Source organism: Chironomus tepperi, unplaced genomic scaffold, assembly GCF_022539635.2.
Source record: "Chironomus tepperi strain 1889 unplaced genomic scaffold, CSIRO-AGI_Ctep_v1 contig_214, whole genome shotgun sequence".
NCBI lineage: Eukaryota > Metazoa > Arthropoda > Insecta > Diptera > Chironomidae > Chironomus > Chironomus tepperi.
The window spans coordinates 266,972-289,786 of NW_027226336.1; the positions used below are offsets into that span (position 1 = coordinate 266,972).

General features: G+C 29.9%; 1 protein-coding gene across 1 annotated transcript; it reads right to left on the reverse strand.

Annotated features, from left to right (window-relative positions):
* Positions 1–1,975: 1,975 nt before the first annotated feature.
* LOC139090114 (protein bric-a-brac 1-like) lies at positions 1,976–6,005 on the reverse strand. The gene is made up of 3 exons (XM_070639813.1): positions 5,954–6,005; positions 3,928–4,337; positions 1,976–3,519 (listed from the first exon to the last, which is right to left on the reverse strand). The coding sequence occupies exons 1-3, from the start codon at positions 6,003–6,005 to the stop codon at positions 2,791–2,793; spliced, it is 1,191 nt and encodes a 396-aa protein (XP_070495914.1). The 3' UTR covers positions 1,976–2,790.
* Positions 6,006–22,815: the final 16,810 nt, after the last annotated feature.

Genomic DNA, 22,815 nt, shown 5'->3' on the forward strand with positions numbered 1-22,815 from the left:
TTCCGATTTCAGTCCTGAGAAGCAAAACTAATCATTTTTGGGTAAGAATGCATGAAAATCACAAATCGATTTTTTGCTATAAATTCGTTTGAAATACGAGTTACGTTACAATTCCGCACCTTTTCGAGAGGACACGACCTGATGACCAATTTTTGATGAATTAACCAACTTGTGCTATTCTGGATGGTTAAGGGTTTTAATGTATTGAAGTTAGTTTCTCTGTTAGATCTAGTCTTGCTCATTACTATGTCCCAAAGAGGACGGCTTAGAGTCAGAAATTAGAACTCCAAATTAAAATCAGTCGCTTTCTTTATGTTTAACTAATATATATCGCTTTGACAGGTCATTGAAGATTAGGTTGGGAATCTGAACCTCCATTAGTCACGACTCTGACTAGTTGAATTTTAAAAATCAATCTAAACCCAATGAATTACGTTACACGTGATGAAAATACGTTCAAACTAGACAATGGCTAGACATAAACTTGCCATCAACTAGTTATCTTAAGCCTGAAGTATTAAATATCTATTTCTGTGTTAGAATCAAGCCTACTTAATCTATGAGTTAGTCTCTCATGTTAAAAATAATAATAATGTCTACCTCACCTTGCTCCAAACTTGCTCAAAATGTAATTCATACAGTACATATTGCAACTATTTTAAATCATAAGTTCTAAATTCAAAAAAAAATTCAACGGCGATTTGTAAAAAAAAAATAAGAAAATTTTCACAGAATATCCAACCAAAAGAATTAAATCCAACTAAGTTTCAAATCGATTATTTTTTTCTAATTCTCCTTCCATGAAATTATAAATAATAAATTGTCTATTGCTATATTTAATAATTTTATTTCTCATTTTCCATCATTTTTATTTCATCATATAATCTATATGTATATATATATATTTATAATAATTATTATAATTATAATTTAAAAATAATAATAAAAAAAACTGTATACGTAATGTAATTTGTGTGTGTGTGTGTATTTGTGTGAGAATTGATCATTTTCCTTTCCTAATAAATGTGAAAATGTTGTATTTTTATGCCTACCTATATACACATTTAATGCTTCCCGAAAAAATAATAACAAAATAAAATTATAAAGAAACTTAAATTATATTAAAAAAAAAAAAACTTGAAAATTATTATTGACTTCCTGAAGTCTATCGCTCGTTATGAGCTTTCCAAGCGATGGAAAGAGAACCGAAATTGTAATAATGTTAAAAAGTAACGTAAAATTATTATTTCTTTTTTTTTTATTAATACACCTTAGACATACTTATGCTTGTTTTTTTTCTGTTTTTTTAAAAATTACTAAATAATGCTTGACTATTCCACGTACTTATATAGCGTTCCTTCCATTATCATTATTATTATAAATTATAAATTAGAAACATTAAAAGCATTTTTTATTCCACCTTCTTTTTTTCAATTGTTTGCCTTGTGGATGGCAGGGGTGGTCGAGTGATGATTTTAAAAAAAAATTAAATTAAAATTAAACAAATTTCAATTTTCAATTTTTGAAATTTTTAGTTTTAATTTTTAATTTTTGAAGTTTTTTGCTTTCAATTTTTGAAAATTAATTTTCAATTTAAAGTTTTTTAAAATTACACTTCAAAAATTAAAATTTTAAAAAATTTACAAAAGTTCAGACCTTTTAAGATAGGTTTAATTTTTTTTAAATTGTAAAAAATTTAAACTTTTTCCAATTTTTTAAAATATTTTAATTGCAATTGAAAATTACATTTGAAATTATGTTTCAAGCAATTCAATTTTTTTTTCAAAATTCGTTAGAAATTTTAAATTTTTTATTTCATAAATTTCAAAAAAAAAGTTGAAATTCAAAAAACATTGAAATTTCTTTAATTTTTCAAAATATTCTTCAATAATTCAAAATTCATATTTTCTTTCCACAATCTATCTTCAACTTTTATTACTCAACACCATCCACGACCATCCCTGCCATCCACTAATTTATTCTTACATCATACACGATTCTTATTCTGTTTTTTTATTCCTTTGTTTTGTTGGCTTTCTCATTCTTTTATATTTCACTACTTCTGGTAGCTCTTGTGTAACATTAATTATCAATGATATTTTAACATGTGTGTAAATGTGTGATTTTTTTTTATTTCCATCGAACTCACTTTTCAATTTCATTTATATTGAATAATGTACTGAAGTCGTTATTTCAATTTTAAATGAAGTCAATGAGGTACGGACAACTTTATTCAACTGTATAATTTGGGGAAACTTAGGGTAAATTTTTGATCATTTTTAATTTTTTTTTTTTTTTTCATTTTTTTGGGGGGGTCTTGAGGGGGGTCATGATGACTTTTGGATTGAAATTTCAAATCTTAACGGACTTTTTTTTAAAATAATTCCGAAATTTTCTTATAGCTTGAAAAATCCTCACAAACCCTCCCAAAACTCCCCCAAATACTGACTTTTAGCTCAGCATGTCAATTTCCAGCACTTCCCACTTCCTCATTTCTATTTCGTTCGCATTTGGAAAATCACACAATTAAAATTAACATTTTATTTTTTTACCTTCATTTATTATTTTTTTATGGGTGAAGTTACAACTTTTGCGTGTATACAAATTTGTAATCCTACCCCCATCCGTGTTTTTCACATGTCAAAACTTTTCAGTTCCATTTAATTTATCTTCATTCATTTTTTGTTCAGTTTTGTAAAATTTTGTGAAAATGACATCAAAAAATTTTTTATTTTATTTTTTTTGCATTTTTTTAACTTTTTTTTTTAACATTCAAAAAGGAAAAGTTTCTTATTCACGACAATCAGCGAGCGGTTCTAACTTAATCGGTGACGAGTCTTTAAATCCAAGATTAACGGCTGCATTCCGAAACGATCGTGTGATGTCCTCACCATTCACACTACCGTCACTGCTATTCCGCGATGACTTGTATGACATGTCTAATGATTGACTGCTGATTGCTAAATTTACAGCCGGTTCAAGTGCCTCAATTGACGGAGTTTTACTCTGACTTTTTGGTGAATTCATTTTCGTTATGCTTAATCGATTATTATTCAATCCTTTTTGATGTTGATCCTCAAATTCTTCATCTAATGACTTCCGTAGTCTCATTGATTTCTCATTTTTACGATACTCATTCTCATCATTTGGTGATAAGTTTTGTAATCCATGCAGTGACAATTCTTGTGGTAAATTATGTAATGCTGGTGATCCAAGTCGTGGCATTTGAAGTAAATTACTTGATTCACCGCCATTCTTATTCATTTGATTACAATTCATTGCAGGTGATCCAACTTTTGGATTTGGTATATTGCTACTTGAATTACCACCGAGTGTCGGTGTCATCGATTGAATTGTCATATTCGGTGGGAGATTAAAGCCGGCAACAAAATTCGCTGCATCGACCATATTGCACATTTGTTGACGTACGGCTGCAAGGAGATCCGGTGACATTGAGTCTGTTGCTTGTGGATTTAAGCCATTTGGATAACCTAGCTGTGCATCTTGGAAGGGAAATGGCTGTGATGAGAAGAATAAAGAGAATTAATTAAGTGGGATTAATTAATTGATGTGAAGTATGAAGTGCCAGGGGTTTTTCGAGATGTGATCGGTTAGTTTGATGGTTTCTAGAATTGTTAACAAGAGAGATTTAACAGTTTTAGAAAAAATCAAACTTTAACGGATTTTTAAAATTTAAATTCTAACGGATTTGAAAAATTTGAAATTTTAACGGAATTTTGAAATTTAAATTCTAACGGATTTTTAAAATTCAAAAAAAATTTTTAAAGTATTTAAATTTTTAACGGTTTTGAAGAATTTAAATTTTTAAATTTTCAATGGAACTCCATAAAAAATTGAAATTGAAACTCTTCATAATCCCTGCACTACAACTCTAAACGTAATTAGCATAGACATAAAGCAACATACCGACTGTCTTCCGTATATCATTTGCTCTTCCTTCAAATTCTTTTCATCACGAAAGACTACACTTTTAATAACTGCTTTGATGTGCTCATCAGGCCATATACCAAGTAATATTCTTTGAGGTCTCCCTCTGCCTTTCGGTCGTAAATCAGTTCCACCATCCATTGACGGTCCAAGCATATTATGTACACGATTTGCATACAGAACAAATGTTGGATATGGAATATCATATTTTCTAGCAGCTTGAGATAATGAAAGACCTTCCTTTAATACACTAAATATAGCCTCAGCCATTGTCTCCGGACGCCATGACTTTAGTGGACCACGTTCACGAAATCGCATATGTTGAATCAGGTTCTGACTATTCCAGCATTTTTGCCACATTGATTGCAATTGATATTGATAACTTTCAGCTGTTGAGGAAAGACACAAAAAAATAAAAAATAATTAATCATGTGAAATAAACACATTTATAGCTATAGATATATCCATAGACATTAAACAGGATAGAGATATAAATAATAAAAAAAAGGCAAAAGTTGTGAGTGTAAACAAACCGCAAAGTGGTGGAAAAGCATTAACCCATAAAAATACCGAATGAATAAAACATTGTGGTTCCCTCTCTTTTTTTACCATTGAATTAAAACTCAATTCATCTGACTGACTAAATGCTTTTTTATATATATGTATTTATTTTTATATAGATGTTCATTTCCATTTCATTTTGATTTTCCATTCTTTTCAGGTTGTGGATGGATGAGAGAGCTTTTTTTCTTGGCCGATTGCTTTTTTGTGAGAGGATTTTAAGGTATGTTAAGCTTTTCAGACTTTATGATCAGAAACTGTGATTTGTTTTGAATTTTAAGGTAATTTACAACTCATGGAGATAAGAAGCTGTTGATAAAGATAGCATGACATTTGGTATCGGTAATTGGCAAATGGAAGGCAGCGATAGAGCCAACTTAAGGAGATGTCAAAGGGAGGTCTTGGCTCACAATTGATCTTTTTGATCAGCGAAGTAAGTAAGTAAGTAAATTAGTAAGTAACTAAGGTTAATTACAGTTTCCTTAGTGAGAATCCGATAGATCTGTTGCTCAATTCTAGACCAACAATTTATAGTTGAATCCCAAATACAAATTTAAGTACATTCCTGTCAATATACCTTAAAAGTAAGCTATTAGATTCAGTTTAAATAGGGTTCGTCAAAAATTGCAGGCAATCTACAGGTCTGCGCATCTAAAATGAAGGAGATGAATACATGAGGTTCTTGACCGAAATCATAATTTTAGTCAACATCGTCGATATCCAGAATTTTAGTGGATGATGTCAACCATTCAGAGTGAAGACGTCTATTCTTTGACTTGAAAAATTGTTAACTTGATCCTATATATCAATGTGATTTAAAAGTACTGTGTACCAAAAAATTCAACTGTATCAATTTCATTTGTAAATCAAATACCTTTATGGTAAAATAAAGATTATTACTATAAACCCTAGTAGTTAAGCTCTAGAAAATAATCTGAGGACCGCCAAAACGAATAGGAATTCAGATCTAGTTAAGCAAATACCACTAAACTATCGAGTCACTTGAATTCTAAATTATTGATAGGTTAATAAGTTTTTGTTATTTCAGGTACAGAATTTAATGGTACAATACATAAAGTACTAATTTTAATTACAATATCCAAGTTCGAATCTTAAAGTTTAATTAAAAATCTCTCATAATTTTTCAATTTTTATTTTTACCTTACTTTTCCTTTACCTTTTACTTTTAAATCGGTAAACTTGATTTAAACAATGGTCCATACTAGAGACTCCCTAGAACAGAAGTTGGCAACCTGTGTGTCGCGGTATACTAGTGTGAAGCCAAAAATCTTTGGAGTGCCATGAACCATATGCCGAATGAGGTTTCTATCGAGGCTTAAATCCAAGGGATGCGACGAAGAATAAACGATTTCCATCACTGATCTAGAGTCTCCCTTTTCACATACCTTCTTGAGCGATAGAAAAATTCATTTAAAATCAGTACCATATAAGTCAATCGCTGCAAATGTAAGAACATCGCACAATTCCTTTTCCATCACTATATTATTTAATTTGCACCAAGAAAGGTAGTCGCTGCAATCGAGCAGCATTCATTATTCTCACTCTCAGTGAAAAATTAACACTGCATCGCGGCATTTAATGCTTAATGAATTTTTTTTCATTTAACACAACAAATTTATTAATTGTTTTAATTTTTTTTTTAATTTTTCGCCTTACAACACACAAACACGTTGAGTGGAAATTGCCCATATTATTCATGCCACCCGTAAACATCGTCATTTATTTTCATTCCATTCAATTATTGAGCGAATCAGTGTTGATGGCAATTTACAATGAAATTTACCACAATGAAATTTTTATGTTAATTGATGCATTTATTACCTTGGCTGCACATTCGAAATTGTTCGTTGAATTAATTAAATAAAATATTGAGTTAAAAAAAAAATAATATGTTAAGTGATAAATATTTATGTGGGGGTATTTAGTTGGAACTATGGGAGGTTTAGGGCGCATTTTGGGATGCAAGATAGGAATTTTGGCTGGGAGATGGTCATTTTGGTCTTTATGGATGAGCATAGGAGGTCATATAGTGATGAAAGTGAACCTTAAGAGCTCTAGAACTGCTTTATGACAATCTAAATATGCATTGATGAAAAATTCCAATTTTAATGGGTTTTATAGATGAAATTGACTCGGTATTACTAATTTGTTGAAAAAGACGATAGAGTCCTTAATATCCCAAACTGGACAGAAGGTTTCGAAGGATAGAGCTGCCTTCAGACAGTACGGTAATGGGCCCTCGTCCGCCCCAGCCAAGGAAGTAGGCAAGTAAGTATTACTAATTTTAACCTAACTTAACCTCTTAAGCATCACATTGCATTCCATTGCATAGTTTCATCAATTGTTATAAGCCCCAAATAGCACAATTCGGTTAAAATCCTCAAAATTCGGCTCTAAGCTGACGTAACTCTTGTGTAATGCTGGATTTGTATCAAATTCCACAACCAATCAGACTCACACTGGTCAAGAGCTCATTTTAGCTATTTTGAAAGGATCAATTGTGGCATAATGCCTAATTTATATCAAATCCTGCACTTATTCGTAGTCACACTGACTAGAGGGCGAATTTTTGCTTTTCGGGAAGGATAAATTATGTTAAAAGCCTTCCTTAAGAGGATGCCTTTGGTATTGGACATTGACAAATGAAAGCCAATGATAAAGCCAGCTTTATATGCCATCTGAGAAAGACTATGGCTCGTAATTGACCTGCAAGACTAACCCAGCAAAAAAGACATCTGAAGCTGGCTAATCACCAACACTTCATCACCAGCACACCCAAAATGCCTGTCCAAAATCACTCAAAATATCCCAATTTTCAAAATACTCTTTCAGCCACCGATGTGTGGCCTGCTCACTTGCATCTACACTCGTGCTGCAACACTCTTTCATTGTTGAGTCGAGATAAATATGAAAATAAATTATTATTGAGAGATATTGCGTAATTATTTATTTTAATTTTTTTATTTATTATTAATTTGAATTGCGTTTATTGTGTTGTGCCATAATTGAATGGAATATAAGAACATATGGTGTGAATTATTGAATTATCGATGATACTTAAATTAAATAACCGAAAAATAAACCGCGTGTGAGAAATAAAAAAATTGGTTATTCACATTTTTTTTTAATTAATAATAATTTGGCAATACGCAATTTGGATTCGATTTTTGGGTGATGTAATCGACATTTTATGGAATATCAAATTTGCATTAAAAATTATTTTGAGAAAGGAAAAGTTGAAAGAAATTGAAATTGTTAATTTATTTTCTTAAGATGATTATTTGGTGATCTGCAATTTGATGGTAAGTTAAGCTTGCAGTGAATTTAATGGGAATTAGGCATTATGTGGCATTATGATTGGGCTTATATAGAGTCATTAGGATAGTAAGGAAGATCATTGACCCAGAAAGCACGCTGCGTAGAAATGGCTAAAAATCCGAGCCTAGGTTGATTTGAATTTTGCCTGAGATCGAATATGCGGCTAAAGTCACGCTGGTCTGGGGTAAGTTTTTGGGCCATTTCTACACCGTGTAATTTTCGGAGCTGAAAATGAGGCATTACATATTACCCCAGAAAGTACTGTGTCGACTTAACTCTGATTTGAAGATGAATATTATCAAATCTGGCTAGGGACTAGAATTATTTTGGATTGGGTCTGATTTTCAGCTTTTTTTAGGTCATATGCCTTCAAGTAGAGATACACACCCTATTTTAATCCTTAAAAATTGATTTTATGACTAAATAATCTTAAAATAATATCAGAATTTGCAAAAAAAATTCAACAAATTTGCCAAAATCTTCTTATGGTCATATCTTAGTCATATCCAGTTTAAATTGTACTTTTATGTACAAAATTCATATAAAATTTCATTTGATAATTTCTTGCAAAATTATTATTGTTAATAAAATTAATAAAATTTTTGTCCCAATTAATATTGACTTTATTAACTCCAATAAAGATAATGAACATTTTACAATGCATATTACTACTACTTTTTATTGCATTTAACAAAAATGTTTATTGAATAAAATGCATTAAAAATTGTATTTGGCTGAAGGAAATTCGAGTCAACAGGAAAGATCGAATGAATATTGATAAAGAAATTTATTTTAAATTAATTGAGTAAATTAAAGACACAGGAAATAAGAAGAATGAGACACTGAGTAGTTAAGTCTGGGGTGGGCAACTTTTAATTTTTCGCGGTACACCTGGGGGTCGTTCACTTATTAAGGTCACATTTTAGGGAGGTCCTCTCTTCCTCCCTAAAATGTGACCTTAATAAGTGAACGACTTCGATTTTGTAGCAGCTCAAAAATGGGTAAAAATGAGTGAATGGTTCCTTTTGGTGGTCAGCTGCACACGGCATATGGTTCATAATATTTCCCAAAAATTCTAGAAGCACACTAATGGACCGCAATAGTATTGTAGCTGGGGAGAGAGACACAAGCTTGCTTTACCGCGCTTGACTGGAATCCACAACGGGAAAATGCGTCCTGGTGCTCCAAGAGCTACATTGCGTGGAAAGGTAATGAAGGAATGGCATTTAGATGTCAAAACTGAGGATTTGTGCAAGCTTTGTGATTTGGCAAGTAATAAAATCAGATGGAAGGACATTTGTAGTAATCTAAGCTCCAAATCAGAGCATGGTTCCAGTAAATAAGTGAATTCTAGTGTCCCGTGGCACACACATTGCCCTACATTGCCCTCCATTAAGTTAAATGTCAGATCAAGATCACACCTTAACCTTCCATATTTTATGACAATTTTTCAAACAAAATTCTGCATTTTTCTTTGCCATTCAACTTCCATTTACTTCAACAACCACTCAACAATCTTCCAACGCATTTATCACTGCATTTTGCACAACTTTTAAAAATGATGAATACAATCCCATTATTTTATACATACTTAATATTGTTAAATACTGCATTTTAAAGTACATTAATCAAATCAGCCTAACAAACTTATAAAGCCCAAAAAAGTACTTTATACCTTCAAAAAATGATGCCACAACAAAATAATAATCATTTCCCATAAATTTATTTCATTTAACATACGATAAATAAGCTCTTTTAAGTAGCCACAAAACATAAATTGTGATGAACAAATAAGTTTTTTTTTTTATTCATTTCCACAGATGCTCTTTATTTTTTGATGGTCATTTAAATTCGTATGATTATGTGAATTATCGATCAATGTTGAGTGGATTGAATGGAAGTTGTTGATGTTTGCGTGTGTTTGTGTTGTAAAAAGGAAGACGATCGTTATACTGTCAAGATTTTTTATATATTTTTGTATTCAATTTACTTTCTTTGTTTGTTTTTTGAGTAGATTGGATATGAATGTTGTTGAGTTGAGTTTGGGAGATTGGATGATAACTTGGAGTCAGAGTTGAGAAACGGCCTGATTTTATTGGTCGGCCAAAAACGTTAGCAAACAAAAAGGGCGAGCGATAAAAAACAATGGCCGATAAAATCAATGAACGATTCTCTCGATCGCCGACATCAGCAATCACAACTCTGCTTGAAGTCATATGAATAGCACAAATTGGTAAATCGATCAAAAAACTGATCTAAGGACGGCATGATTCTGATTAGGTTGATTCTGTTTTAATCTGACACCATGTCAAAACTACTCCGGTCTAGTAACGAATTTTGGATCAATTAATCCACTTGTCTTATTTGTAGTAAAGTTTCCCGAAGTCTCGGTCTCAACAAATTCCCAAAACCAGAACAGAGACTGAGATTACTAGGGTCTTGGGGCTTGATTATTCTTCATTAGGGTTGTATATTGGCTAATATAGATTGATCTATTGTTCAGACACTCCAGTGGTACAGTACTGTACTTAGTGTACTTATTGAACTTGTATGAAAAGTACAGTAAGTACAGTAGGACAGTAAGTATTGTAAGTCTTACTTGTTTAATTTAAATGAAAGTACAGTAAGTACAGTAGTTCTTTTGGAGTGTCTGACCCTTCGGTATGAAGCCTATGTAGTCCCAAAATGAACAAAATGGCATTATAACTAGATAAAGACAACTTAATGTCCAGTTAATGACTAATTCTAACGTATTTTTGTCTACTAGAGGTCGTTATAATCCAATCTTTGCAATCCTAATCTTCTGAAGCTTGGTAAGGCTTCTTAATGTCGATTGTGTTCTCCTACCACGTATGTAATCCTTCCTCATCTTATAACCTGTTCAACTCCCTTATATGGAACCCTTGAATGGCCTTAAATCCACTTAAATCATTTAACAACCTTTTATATTCTCATAAACCCATGTGAACTTTACAAATAGTTTCAAATGCCACAAAAAAGAACAAAAAACCCCAAAAAATAAATCCACAACAATTACCATTTTTCCCATTAATTCATTTATTAAAAAATACAATTAAGTTGAGTCAAAACGTCAACTCAATTATTCAAAAATGTCATTTAAAAAAGAATCAACTATTTCAAATTCATGCAGCACCTATTCACATTTGAAATTATTATTATTATTATTATTATTATTAGTATTTTAATATTTTATTCAATTTTTTTTTATTATTTCTAGCAATATTTTATAGCTCTTTTGTATATGCGAGTATTACGTAAAGAACACGAAGAAATAATAATAATTTATATTGTGATTATCGTTATTATTATTATTAAAAAACAAAAAAAAAATAATATAATAGCGCTGACTAGTAAGTAAGTACAACAACAAATAATAAAAAGAAACCTTAGTGCCTATAAGATATTATTTAATTTCCGGTTGAAAATTTACTTTTTTTTCTCTATTCATGTACAATACACATTAAAATATATTTTATATTAATTATACTTATTCTTTATTTCTCTCGACTGTTATTATTTTCATTTATTTTATTTGTGCTGTTTCTTAAGATGTTTTGAGTTTATTTTGTTATGGTTTGATTTGGCTGTCATGATTTCGGAGGATATTGGGAATTATTTAAAAGATTGATGTGAATATTTGGAGATTAAGCTGGAGTTTTAGCATTAAAATGCAAAAATAAAGGAAATTTTGGACAAATTTGACTAATTTGTGCTTAATTTATGTAAAGTTAAGCAAAAATTGAAAGAATTTTAAGTTAAATATTGCAAAATTATATAAAATAATGAAGAATTTGCTAAAAATATTCAAAATTTTATTCAATATTTAATAAATGATGCAAACTGAACTAGATTGAGTCGGAAATTTGACTAAATGTCGCAAAAGTGAAGCTAAAATTTGACTAAATGATGCAAAATTGAAGCTAAAGTTTGACTAAATGACGCAGAATTGAAGCTAAAATTTGACTAAATGATGCAAAATTGAAGCTAAAATTTGACTAAATGACGCCGATTTGAAGCAAAAGTTTGACAAAATGACGCAAATATGAAGCTAAAGTTTGACTAAATGACGCAAAACTGAAGCTAAAGTTTGACTAAATGACGCAAAATTGAAGTCAAATGTTGATTAAATGTTTCAAATTCGAATTAGAATTTAAAATAAATTATGAAAAATTGAACTAAAAGTTTAAGCAAATTTAAATAGAAAGTTATTAAAAAATGCGCTCTAACCCCCTCAATCCAAAACCAATTAACTCAATAATTCACATTCTAACTTTTTTCTCGTATTTTATATATTTTATTCACGGCAAAAAACCCGACTACAAAATAAAACAGAGGTGGAATGAGTGATTACAACAGAACAGATAATGTCGTTATCTAAGATACAATTTCAACTATGTATACTAAATATTAGTACTGCAACTATATATATATATATGTACAAGTAGCGTATTGTTGAACAACAAAGTAAACGAAAAAAAGGTAAAATAAAAAAAAATCTTTAAACAGAAGAAATAATAAATTATGAGCGTAAATTGAATACGCCACACACAAGAAATGAAGAACTATTTTGAAAGTATGTAATTATTATTGTTTTGCTGATTCACATGTCTAATGTAAAAATAATAACAATAAAAATAATAACAATATATATAAAAAAAAATTTTAATGTTTTTTCGTTCATACACAAAAAAAAGCAAATAATAAATATATGAAATTATAATATTAAATTCATTTTTGTTTTCCTTTATTTTACGTCTTCCACAAGCGCGTTTTTTTTATTTTATTGAGAGTTGAGCTGTATAGAATAACATTATTGTTATTATAAAAAAAAAAATTTATATTTATACAAATTCACTAGAATTGGTGGATTGTTAAGCATGATGGGAGTTGCATTACTAAGTGAATAAAAATACGTTAGAACTAGACATCAACTAGAAATGACATCAGCTAGATGGCAACATATAAGATGTGATAATCAGTAGTAAATTTGGATTTTTTAGTATTTTTTGGGGAGGTTTGAGGTATGAATTTGTCATTCAAGGTGTTTCTTGAGTTTTCAGTCATTTAGGCAGGAAAAATGTCTTTAAATTATTAATAGGACTCAAAATGAAGATCACTTAGCTTCTTGGAGGCTTTTAGTATCACATACGCCTTCTTGAATCATCTAAAAACGCCCAAGATCCTCAGAAAAATGTTAAACTACTAGCTATACCTAATCCTACTCCATAAACCTACTCCATAAACATATTGATTAATCATTATCCCAATTTTTGCTACAGTTCTAGCAATGGCTCTTAATATTTTGACTTTGGTTAACAGTTAAAATCGATTAAGAATCGAAACTGAATCAAGATTACATAAGAGTTCCCAATGATTCGATTCTAATATACTTTCTGGACATCACTGAATTATATCGAAAACAATCTGGCACAATCTAAATCTCCTTGTCATAAGGACCACAAATTATACAATGATTCAAAAGATCGGCTTCTGAAAGGAATTGAACCAATGTTCTTACAAAGAAAAGAGTTCCAGATACGATCTGTGAGCTTACAAATCTGTCAAAGAGGCCTTACTCCTATATTGGCAGAATCGACTATATATAGTTCGATACCCCAGATTCAACTCTAACATGACACCATAATGAGAAGACCCTTTAATCCAATGGTGAGCAATCTTTTACTTTTCGCAGTACATTTTAGTGATAAGTCTCAAAAGAACATGAGCTTCGGTTTATGGCATTTCCAGAAATTTTTAGGAACATACTAGTATGCCGCAGCACAAATATTGTTCACCACTGCCCTAACCATCCACAATTGTTGAAAATTATACAAACATTAATATGTATATAAAATTTAATTTTTTTTTTCGGGAATAATAAAAATAAGAAAAAAAAAATGTAATTTAAATGTACGTAGTATAACATAAGTCATAAATACAGCAAGAAAAAAGCAAGAGTAAAATTGTATTAAAATTATTGCCTTGGCGTCAGACAAACATTAAAAGGGTTCGGCATTAGATAGATGTGGATGAAAAGAGAGCATAAACATGAAAATGTTTTTTTCTATAAATGAAATTTTTTATGATTCTTAGAAAATAAAAAATTTATTAAAATTAAATTTGTTTAATGGAAAAAAATGTAAAGGAATGCATTGCAGCCCTGTGTGCATGACCTCCAGTACGGGTTGGATCATTTCTTCCGCTTACACTTCATGCATATGAAGCAACGAACAATGTTGTATGAATATATTCCACATTAAATATTATAATATTTATTTTATTGTATTTATTTTGATAATTTAAATATTAAGTACTGTAAAAAGATCTGTAAATAGCAAGTAAAGAGAAATATCTTATCTTTGTACAGTTCACAAGGTTTTTTTTTTATTTTCTATTAAATAACTTCTTATATGTGAGCACTTTGTGTACACACAACGTAAATGACGTGATTAAATATATATTTCTATTACTTTTTATTATTTTTGAGATTTTTTATTTTAAAAGATTGTCAAGATTTACTGTCGGTTGGGCTCTGGATGACAAAATTAACGGAACTTGGTCATTAAATTTATTGAATAATAAAAATCTTTTTTTGTGGCAAAATAACAAAAGTTCAAAGACATTTATTGCATTTTTTATATGAAATGTTTGTGGTACTTTTTGATTGTGTCTAGTTCAGGGGGGCTGGCTAGGGTATCCCGAAGTTTCGGGTTTGACAAATTTCTCGAGAATAATATGAAGTCAAAGACGGAGACTAAGAAGGATACTGAAACCAAGCCCAAGACAGAGACCAAAACCGAGATTGTGACCAAAAACCAATATTGAGACCAAGGCCGAGAGCAGTAGCGATATCAAGACCAAGATAAAGATCAAAACCGTGATCGAACCAGATCGAGACGTAGATTAGAATCAAGACCGAGAACAAGATTGGGCCGAGTCCGAAATTGAGATCATTACCAAAATCGAATTGAAGCCAGAATTCAGAATTCAGACAAAAGCCGAAATTCAGACAGAAACCGGACTGAAACCGGAACCGATCTGAAGCCGGAATCGATCTGAAGCCGGGATTCGAACTGAAGCCGGGATTTGGACAGAAGTCGGGAACCAGACTGAAGCCTGGAACCAAACTGAAACTGGGAATCAAACTGAAGCCGGGATCCGAACTGAAACCGGAATTCGGACTTATTGACGATCTCGAGACATCTTGGTTTTGGTCTTTGGACTTAACAAATAATTTACTCAGCAATCAAAAAAAAAAAAAAAACTCCAAATTTGGACAAAATTCTTCAATTCGCTAGATTTTATCCAAACTAATCCTAAGGCTCCGTCTACTAAAAATGTCAAATTTTGCCCTTGTGTCCATTCATAGGCCAAAGAACTCATGGAATGAAGCAATTGGAATTGGTAATTAGCAATCGGTAGCCAGCGATAGAGCCAGCTTCAGGAGCCGACTAAGAGAAGCCATGGATCACACTTGATCTGTACGGCCAGCGAAGTAAATAAGTAAGTCCATTCATTTGAATTCCCAACCAGAAAATGAATCGACTAAGCAACAAGCCCCTCACAACTCTACTAATAAGCCGCTTCGCTTCCTTTAATCTTTTTTTTTTATTATTTTTCATACAAATTTCATAAATATATTGATAAAGTTCATATAAAGAGAGTAATCAAACAATATGTCTATAATAAAAATTGAATTTGAAATGATTAAAAAAATAAAAAAATAAACAAGATGATAAGGATTTATTATCGTATTTTTGATAATTTTGCTCTCACTATAAATATTATTGATGTGTGTTTGGAATTTTAAAAAAAATAATATTGAAATTGATTAAAATGTTGTGAAATTTTTGCTATTTGAAATTTGTTGATTTGAAAGATTAGAGTGTGATTAGTTACCGATGACGTCATAATAAAGTGAGATTTTGTTATTTTGAAATAATTGAAAACAAAAAATATTTTTAAAAATTGTTTGAATTTTTTGAAAATTGTTTATATTCTTTATAAATTTTTTAAAATGTTTAAAAATTATTCAAATTAATTTAAAATATTTTAAAATTTATTTAAATTATTTTTAAAAATTACTAAAATTTATTTTAAATATTCTTAAAATTTATTCTAATTGTTTTTAAAAATGTTTAAAATTTATTCTAATTATTTTCAAAAATCTTTAAAATTTATTTAAATTATTTTTAAAGATTTTAAAATTTTAATTTCAATTATTTTTAAAAATTCAAAAAAAAACTAAAAAGCCAAAATTTCAAATTTAATAAAATCAATTTTTCCATTCCAAAATTTCCAATTTAAACTCCCTCAAAAACGCATTTCAAGTGCTTCTCATGTGGTTCGAAACTCAATTCCTCATTCCCATAAGTGTCATTTTACAGTTCATTAACTGCCTCAAAAATCCAGTCAAAATTCATAAAAACTTCACTTCAAACTGATTTTAAAACTCTTTTTCCATTAATTTTTTTCTCCTAAATTCCATTAAAATTTACTCAACAGGCATTCATATCTCTCGATAAAGTGTAAAATTCAATTCTGGTTAGGTCAATATGCAGCATTTTTTTTATTATTTATTTTAAAGAGAAATAATTATCTTGAACAATATTTGATTAGTGATAAGTGCAATCTTATACGTAAATTCTAATATATATAATATATTATTAAAGTAGCAAGTGTTGTTAGAGATGAGTGTAGGGTGCAACATTGTTATGTCAAGTGAGTGATAAGTAAAAGAGGAATAATGTGAGAATTTGATTGATAATAATTACTTGAATGGAATAATAAAATGTGTAATAATTGAATTAAAGTTTCTAGATTTTTACATTTTTAATAAATTTTGAAATTTTAATAAATTTTGAAATTTTAATAAATTTTGAAATTTTAATAAATTTTGAAATTTTAATAAATTTACAAATTTTAATAACTTTCAAATTTTATGAAACTTTTAAATTTTAATTTTCAAATTTTAATAAATTTTCAAATTTTAATAAATTTTCAAATTTTAATAAATTTTTAAATTTCAATAAATTTTCAAATTTTGATTAATTTCCAAATTTTAATAATTTTTAGATTTCACTAAATTCTCAAATTTTATTTAATTTTCAAATTTTAGTAATTTTAGATTCAAATTTTAATTAGTTATCAAATTTTAATAAATTTTAAGATTTTATTAAATTTTCAAATTTAAATAAACTTTTAAATTAATATTCTTAACTATTTTTTAAAAATTTTAAATTTTTAAAATTAACAAATATCGTAAATTTTCAAATTTATAGAAAATTTTCAAAATTTCAAATTTATAAACATTTAAATTTTTAAATTATTAGAGTTTTAAAATGTTCTATATTTTTAAATAATCATTTAAATTCATAAATTTGCACAAAAATTTTTAATTTCAAAAATTTGAACGAATTTTAAATTTCAAATTTAAGTTGCAATAAATTTTCAATTTTTTTGAACTATAAACTTTATAAAATTTTTAAGTTTATTTTTTTATATTTTTATTTTGAATTGATTTCAATTCTTTTTAAATTAAAGATATTAAAAAATTCTAGAAACAAAATTATTCAAAATACAAAAATCCTTGAAAAAAACTTAAAAATCGCTTCCTTGTTACCCAATTCAATTGACACTATTCATCATCTCCCCAACAAAATGCAGCAAATCATCAAACAAAGACATCTCCAAAGTCTCCCATTCTCATCCACAAACAAAAAACCCAACAAATCAACACAAAACAAGACTCAAAAAGTCAATTCCATTGATTACATCCATAACTATCAATCGCATTCAGTTAGTAACAAATTTGTCTAGACCACATGCCGTTATTCATGTTCTTAAAAACATTAAAATATAAAGAACGCGATTGAAAAATAAAAGATTAAAGCTCAAAGCATTTAAATATATTATAAATAATATTAACTATTAGACTATAAAAAATAAGAAATAAGAATAGAAATGAACAGACACTTCCAACTAGTTCATCGTAAACTATTTGATTATAATAAAACACAAGAAAAATGTAAAAAAGAAGTGAAAAAAAAATAATCTCAAACTGTCTGTTGTGATAAATATCAAAGGAACCCTTTTATGATTTTACCGCCCGTCTTCGTACACATCACACACAGCGACGACTGATCTGCTGCACTGTGTGAGTGAGCGTATATGTAAATAATATTTGAGTATGTGTTCCTCAATCCACCCGCAATTCACATGAAAAATTGTTATTTATAAAGTAAAATATAAAAAAAAAATTTTCATTTTCATCATCAACATCATCATCGTGTACATACATATGTACATAAATGTAAACATACCACATGCATTTTTCTCTTCCTCTTCATTTTCGGATGATTTTTCATTAAAGAATTCTCTTTTTTTCATCCTCACATGTATTTAAGATTTATATTAAATCCGTATATATAAAATGATTTACTTTGTTGTAAATAGACTACTTCAAAAGAAACAAAAAAATTATATCTGAAATCATTGAAATTATTTTTTTTTTCTCACTCCTTTTGGGACTGATTATTTTGAAAATGAATTTTAGTTTTATTGGCAGTTTGGATTGGGTTTCTCTGAATAGTACAAAGAGCATCTAACGATAGAGCCAATTTAGACACTAACTAAGAGAGACAATTGAGCACAAATCAGTTAATCGATTCAAAATTTGGTATAGTTGGTAATAAAAACCAACTAAGGTACCAAGTTAGACTCACACCAGCCTGGGATCAGGTTTTTGATCGATGAGTCGATTTTTTCTATTTAGGGTCTTTGAATTTGCTTTGAAACTTAATTATTAACAATTGTGAATGAGATATTTCGATTAGGGGTCGTTTTAAATTCATCAAACATGTAAATCAGCAGAATTTAAGTTTCTGACAATTTTACGTCATTCATAAATGAACTCTTTCAATTAATCCACACTTGTGGTGTCTCATAGGAGTGGAATTTGGAGTATCGAGTCATAAATAGGAGAATTTGCCAGTCCGAAAGTTAAGGCATCTTTGGTCGAGTGGTAAGGCAACAGATCGAATATATATCACTCAATTGCGAATTCGTGGATTCGATTCTCACCAAAGAACAATCTTTCAATCATTAATTACTTTTTCACTTCGCTGGCCCTACAGATCAATTATGATTCATAGCCGATCCCTCAGATGGTGCCTAAAACTGTTTCTATCACTGGCTACGGTTTACTAGGCAGCGAAATTGTCAATGGTCAAGTGGTTAGGGCGTCGAACTGGCTACGACTTGCCGATTTCCAGACTTATGTTCGACTTAAGTCGACCTGACTCCAACATAAAATCGAGTAGACTTCGAGCTCTGTCAATTTTTGATATTTAATGCGGAATCAAAATTAAATACTTTCAGACCATTTTACTGCTATGCCATTAACAAGTTGATGTTATAACTTACATGCTTAAGATACTTTGTACCCTAATAGACGATGTGATGGTATTACGGCGTATATATTAAGGGTAGTGCTGCTCGGCAAACAATTTGATACTAAAAACCCAATAAACAAGCGTAAAAAGCGTTCAAGAATCAAAAAAAGTATTCAAATCTGTTACTTCCTCATTTTCCTTACACATTTATTATTCGTAGAATTATATTTATAAATGAAAAAAAAAGTATATTTTTTTGTGTAGCCAGTTATATGTTGTATAGATTTGAATAATTAAAATTGAGTTTTGTTTATATTTTAATTTCTTTCATTAGAATTCTTTTTTTCTTTTTTGCTTCTTTTGCTCTTCTTTAAAACTAACAGCAACAGCAGTAGTAACAGCATCAAGGTTTATATTTTTATGTAAATTATATTTTTTTCTTCTTTTATTCTTTTGATCATGATTTCTTGACTTATTTTCATTTCGATTTCTCGTACGAAAATTTTCACACCTTATAAATCATCACTGTTTGAGATATTCTGCTTCTTATTTCACATCTTTGCTTATTTTTTAATTTTTTTTTTGACGGATGGTCTCAGAAAACATTAAATTTTTTTGGGAAATGGTTGGTCATCCATCGTGTGATTAATTATTATGAGTTGTGAATCTTATTGATTAGATGAATGGAAAAAAGGGTTTTTGAAGTTTGAGGATGATGTGCAGCCTGTGGTGCAACTAGCAAGCTGTGATTAGGTTCTCTTTTGATGTTGTTATGAATGGACTAATTGCATCAACATCTATATTAATTTTATTATAAAACATAATATGAGTATGTAGTTTGTATGAAGCACACTTTTGTGTTGGATGCAGATTTTTGAGGTCTTTGGATCATAATATGTCTAGATCATGATATGTCTATCATGATATGCTAGGTAAATTAAAGGATTTACTTCTATTTAAATCAAAGTTGACAGGATTTCAATAAGGAGGTGCCTCCTAAAAAAAGGAGCCGCCTCTATTAGAGTCCGGTCTTTTTGGATTTATGGAGTCCCTTGCCATTTCTGATCTGAATGATTTTCTTGTATCTGAGTAATTTTCTTCTTAAAGCAAAATTTTGCACACAAAAATTGTAATTAGGCTCATTGCAGAGTCCATCAGGTCTCATGACGTTCTCGTGTACTTTTAATGTCTAGATTGTCTCCTAACATGAAAATAGACCGCTTTTAGGTACCTTAGTGGTACATCTGTACTGGTTTTCAATTCCGGTATTGCTTTGTATGAAATATAACATACATTTTGATACCGGTATTGAAAACCCTAATCTGTACCAGGTACTTTGCCTGTTAGGATTCCAACTCGTTCGTGTTTGATTTTGTGTCTTAGTCCAACATAATGATAAGACCCGTGCAATGAGAATTGTATAGAGAAAGAAGGTTTAAGTGAACAATGTGCAACACTCTCTAGAAAGCATCGGTAACTCAATAGGTAAGAGCACTTGACATGTAATTGAAAGAAGGTGGGCTCAAGCCTCATTTGAGATATGTTTCGGTGTACTGAACAGCCTAAGTTGAAGTAAGATTTCGAACAGTTTGGATCCCACTATATAAATTCATTTATCTACAAATTTGTCCATTAACAAATGTGTTGTTAATCAAACTTTTAATTTTTTCTCCTCATTGTATTTAAAAATTAAAAAATAAAGTAAGAAATGAACTGAAGTGTGAAGGAGACAGCATGGAGATTAAATGGATGCGATAAAGAAAAATTTCAGGCACTTAATATTTTTTTTTTATTCCACATGCCACTTTAATTTAAACGCTCTTTTATGTTATCAAAATAAAGCTGCCTTAATCTATTCTTGGATCTATCTTTTTTTGTTTGTTATTAGTTACTTTCATATTGTCACGTGGTACCCAGAATAGAGACACAAAAATAAAAAATTAAATTCTCGTCCTTCATTTATTTCTTACGGGAAATGCACACATAAAGAATATTTTTTTGATTGTAATAAGAGGGGCTAGTGCCGATGCTTGTACAATTAATTTAAATCTTCTTGTCGTCTTCGAAGAAAAAATTTTGCTAATTACAGTTTAATTAAATTTCTTTATTTCTGTCAGATGAAACGAGGAGGGGTGGCAGAAGGTTCTAATCAATGTAGATGGTAGTGGAGGGTTTGAGGGGGGAAGTGAATGAAGTTAGGAAGAATGGATGTGAATTAAACGCAGTTTTTGAGATGATTTTTGGAATTTTTTGAATATTTTAATGGTTTTAAATTTGAAATAAATTCTGTTTTTGCAGAAATATAGTTGTTTTTACTGTGCATCTCATAAAATGTGCCTGAGCAGCACAATCTGGTACCTGAGGTCACCCTAAGTCACCCAGCATTACCCAATGTCACCCAGTGTTACCCAGTGTCACCCAGTGTCACCCATCGTCACCCAGTGTCACTCAGTGTCACTCAGTGTCAACCAGTGTCACTCAGTGTCACCCAGTGTCACCCAGTGTCACCCAGTGTCACCCAGTGTTATTTAGCGTCACCCAGCATTAACAACAACTCATGAAGTTGCCCTTATGGCATTGTAATGGCTAGTTTTCATACATTTTATGGCAAAAATTGAAATTTACTGCATCGATCCGCTCATCGAGCAGTTCATAATTGCCATCAAATACAAATCCATGTCTAGACTGCCACACGATGCCAAAAATACCTACATATAGTCACTATCGAGCTAACTTAGTGCCTATTCTTTACAATTTTCGACTTTACATCGACCTAACTCCAACCTGGTACCGAATATTTCACTTTATTATTACAAGGCAATTGCCCAACACAGTCCTTCAACCATCCCTAACTTCCCCAAAATGCAGATTCTTCCCCATCATCTCTCAGACTCTTTTCCGTTGTTTTTCTTTGCACAACTTTCCACAAAATGGTGAAAAAAAGGAAGAAAAAAAATTTTTTTTTGTTAAATAAAATAAATTATATTGGAAATTAATTATGGACTTTGACGTAAATAAAGGAATGGTTGAAAAAATAGCATTTGGGTAGTTAAGTTAAAAAAAGGGAGAGTTCTTTTAATAAAACAAATGAAATTATTTTTTTTATTCATTCTACCAATTGTAATTTATGTATTTCAACAATAAATTCTTTTTTTTTTTTCATTTGTTTTTTCTTTTCTTTTTTTTCTGTCGAGTGATTTAGAAAAAAAAAATTGAATTTTTTTCATACTGTTCCAATATTGAAAAGTCCTTTCAAAACAAGAGAGCAAAAAATAGAGTTTGGTGTGGGAATTGTGGGGAAAAAACGAGAGAAAAGAAAACAATTATTTTAAATTATTTATCTTGGGGTAGATTTGTTAATTACGAGTACGAAAATATCTTGTTGAAATTGGCGTGTATTTTTAAAGATAATTGTTTTTTAAGAGATATGTTTGACTAGCTAAAGAGCTGTGTTTTTTTAAAGGATTTGAGTTATTTTTTAATTAATACAATTCCATAAAATTCTGTGTTAAATTTAAATTTTTGACAGAACTGTCAATATCAAAGCATTGAG

What these genes read in the sequence shown, in the direction of transcription:
- LOC139090114 (XM_070639813.1), bottom strand. Translation starts at nt 6,005, where the DNA reads ATGGAAAAGGAATTGTGCGATGTTCTTACATTTGCAGCGATTGACTTA. An exon ending in TGCAGCGATTGACTTATATG is followed by an intron (nt 4,338 to 5,953) that starts GTACTGATTTTA and finishes TTTCCTCAACAG; the next exon opens with CTGAAAGTTATCAATATCAA. An exon ending in TGATATACGGAAGACAGTCG is followed by an intron (nt 3,520 to 3,927) that starts GTATGTTGCTTT and finishes TTCTCATCACAG; the next exon opens with CCATTTCCCTTCCAAGATGC.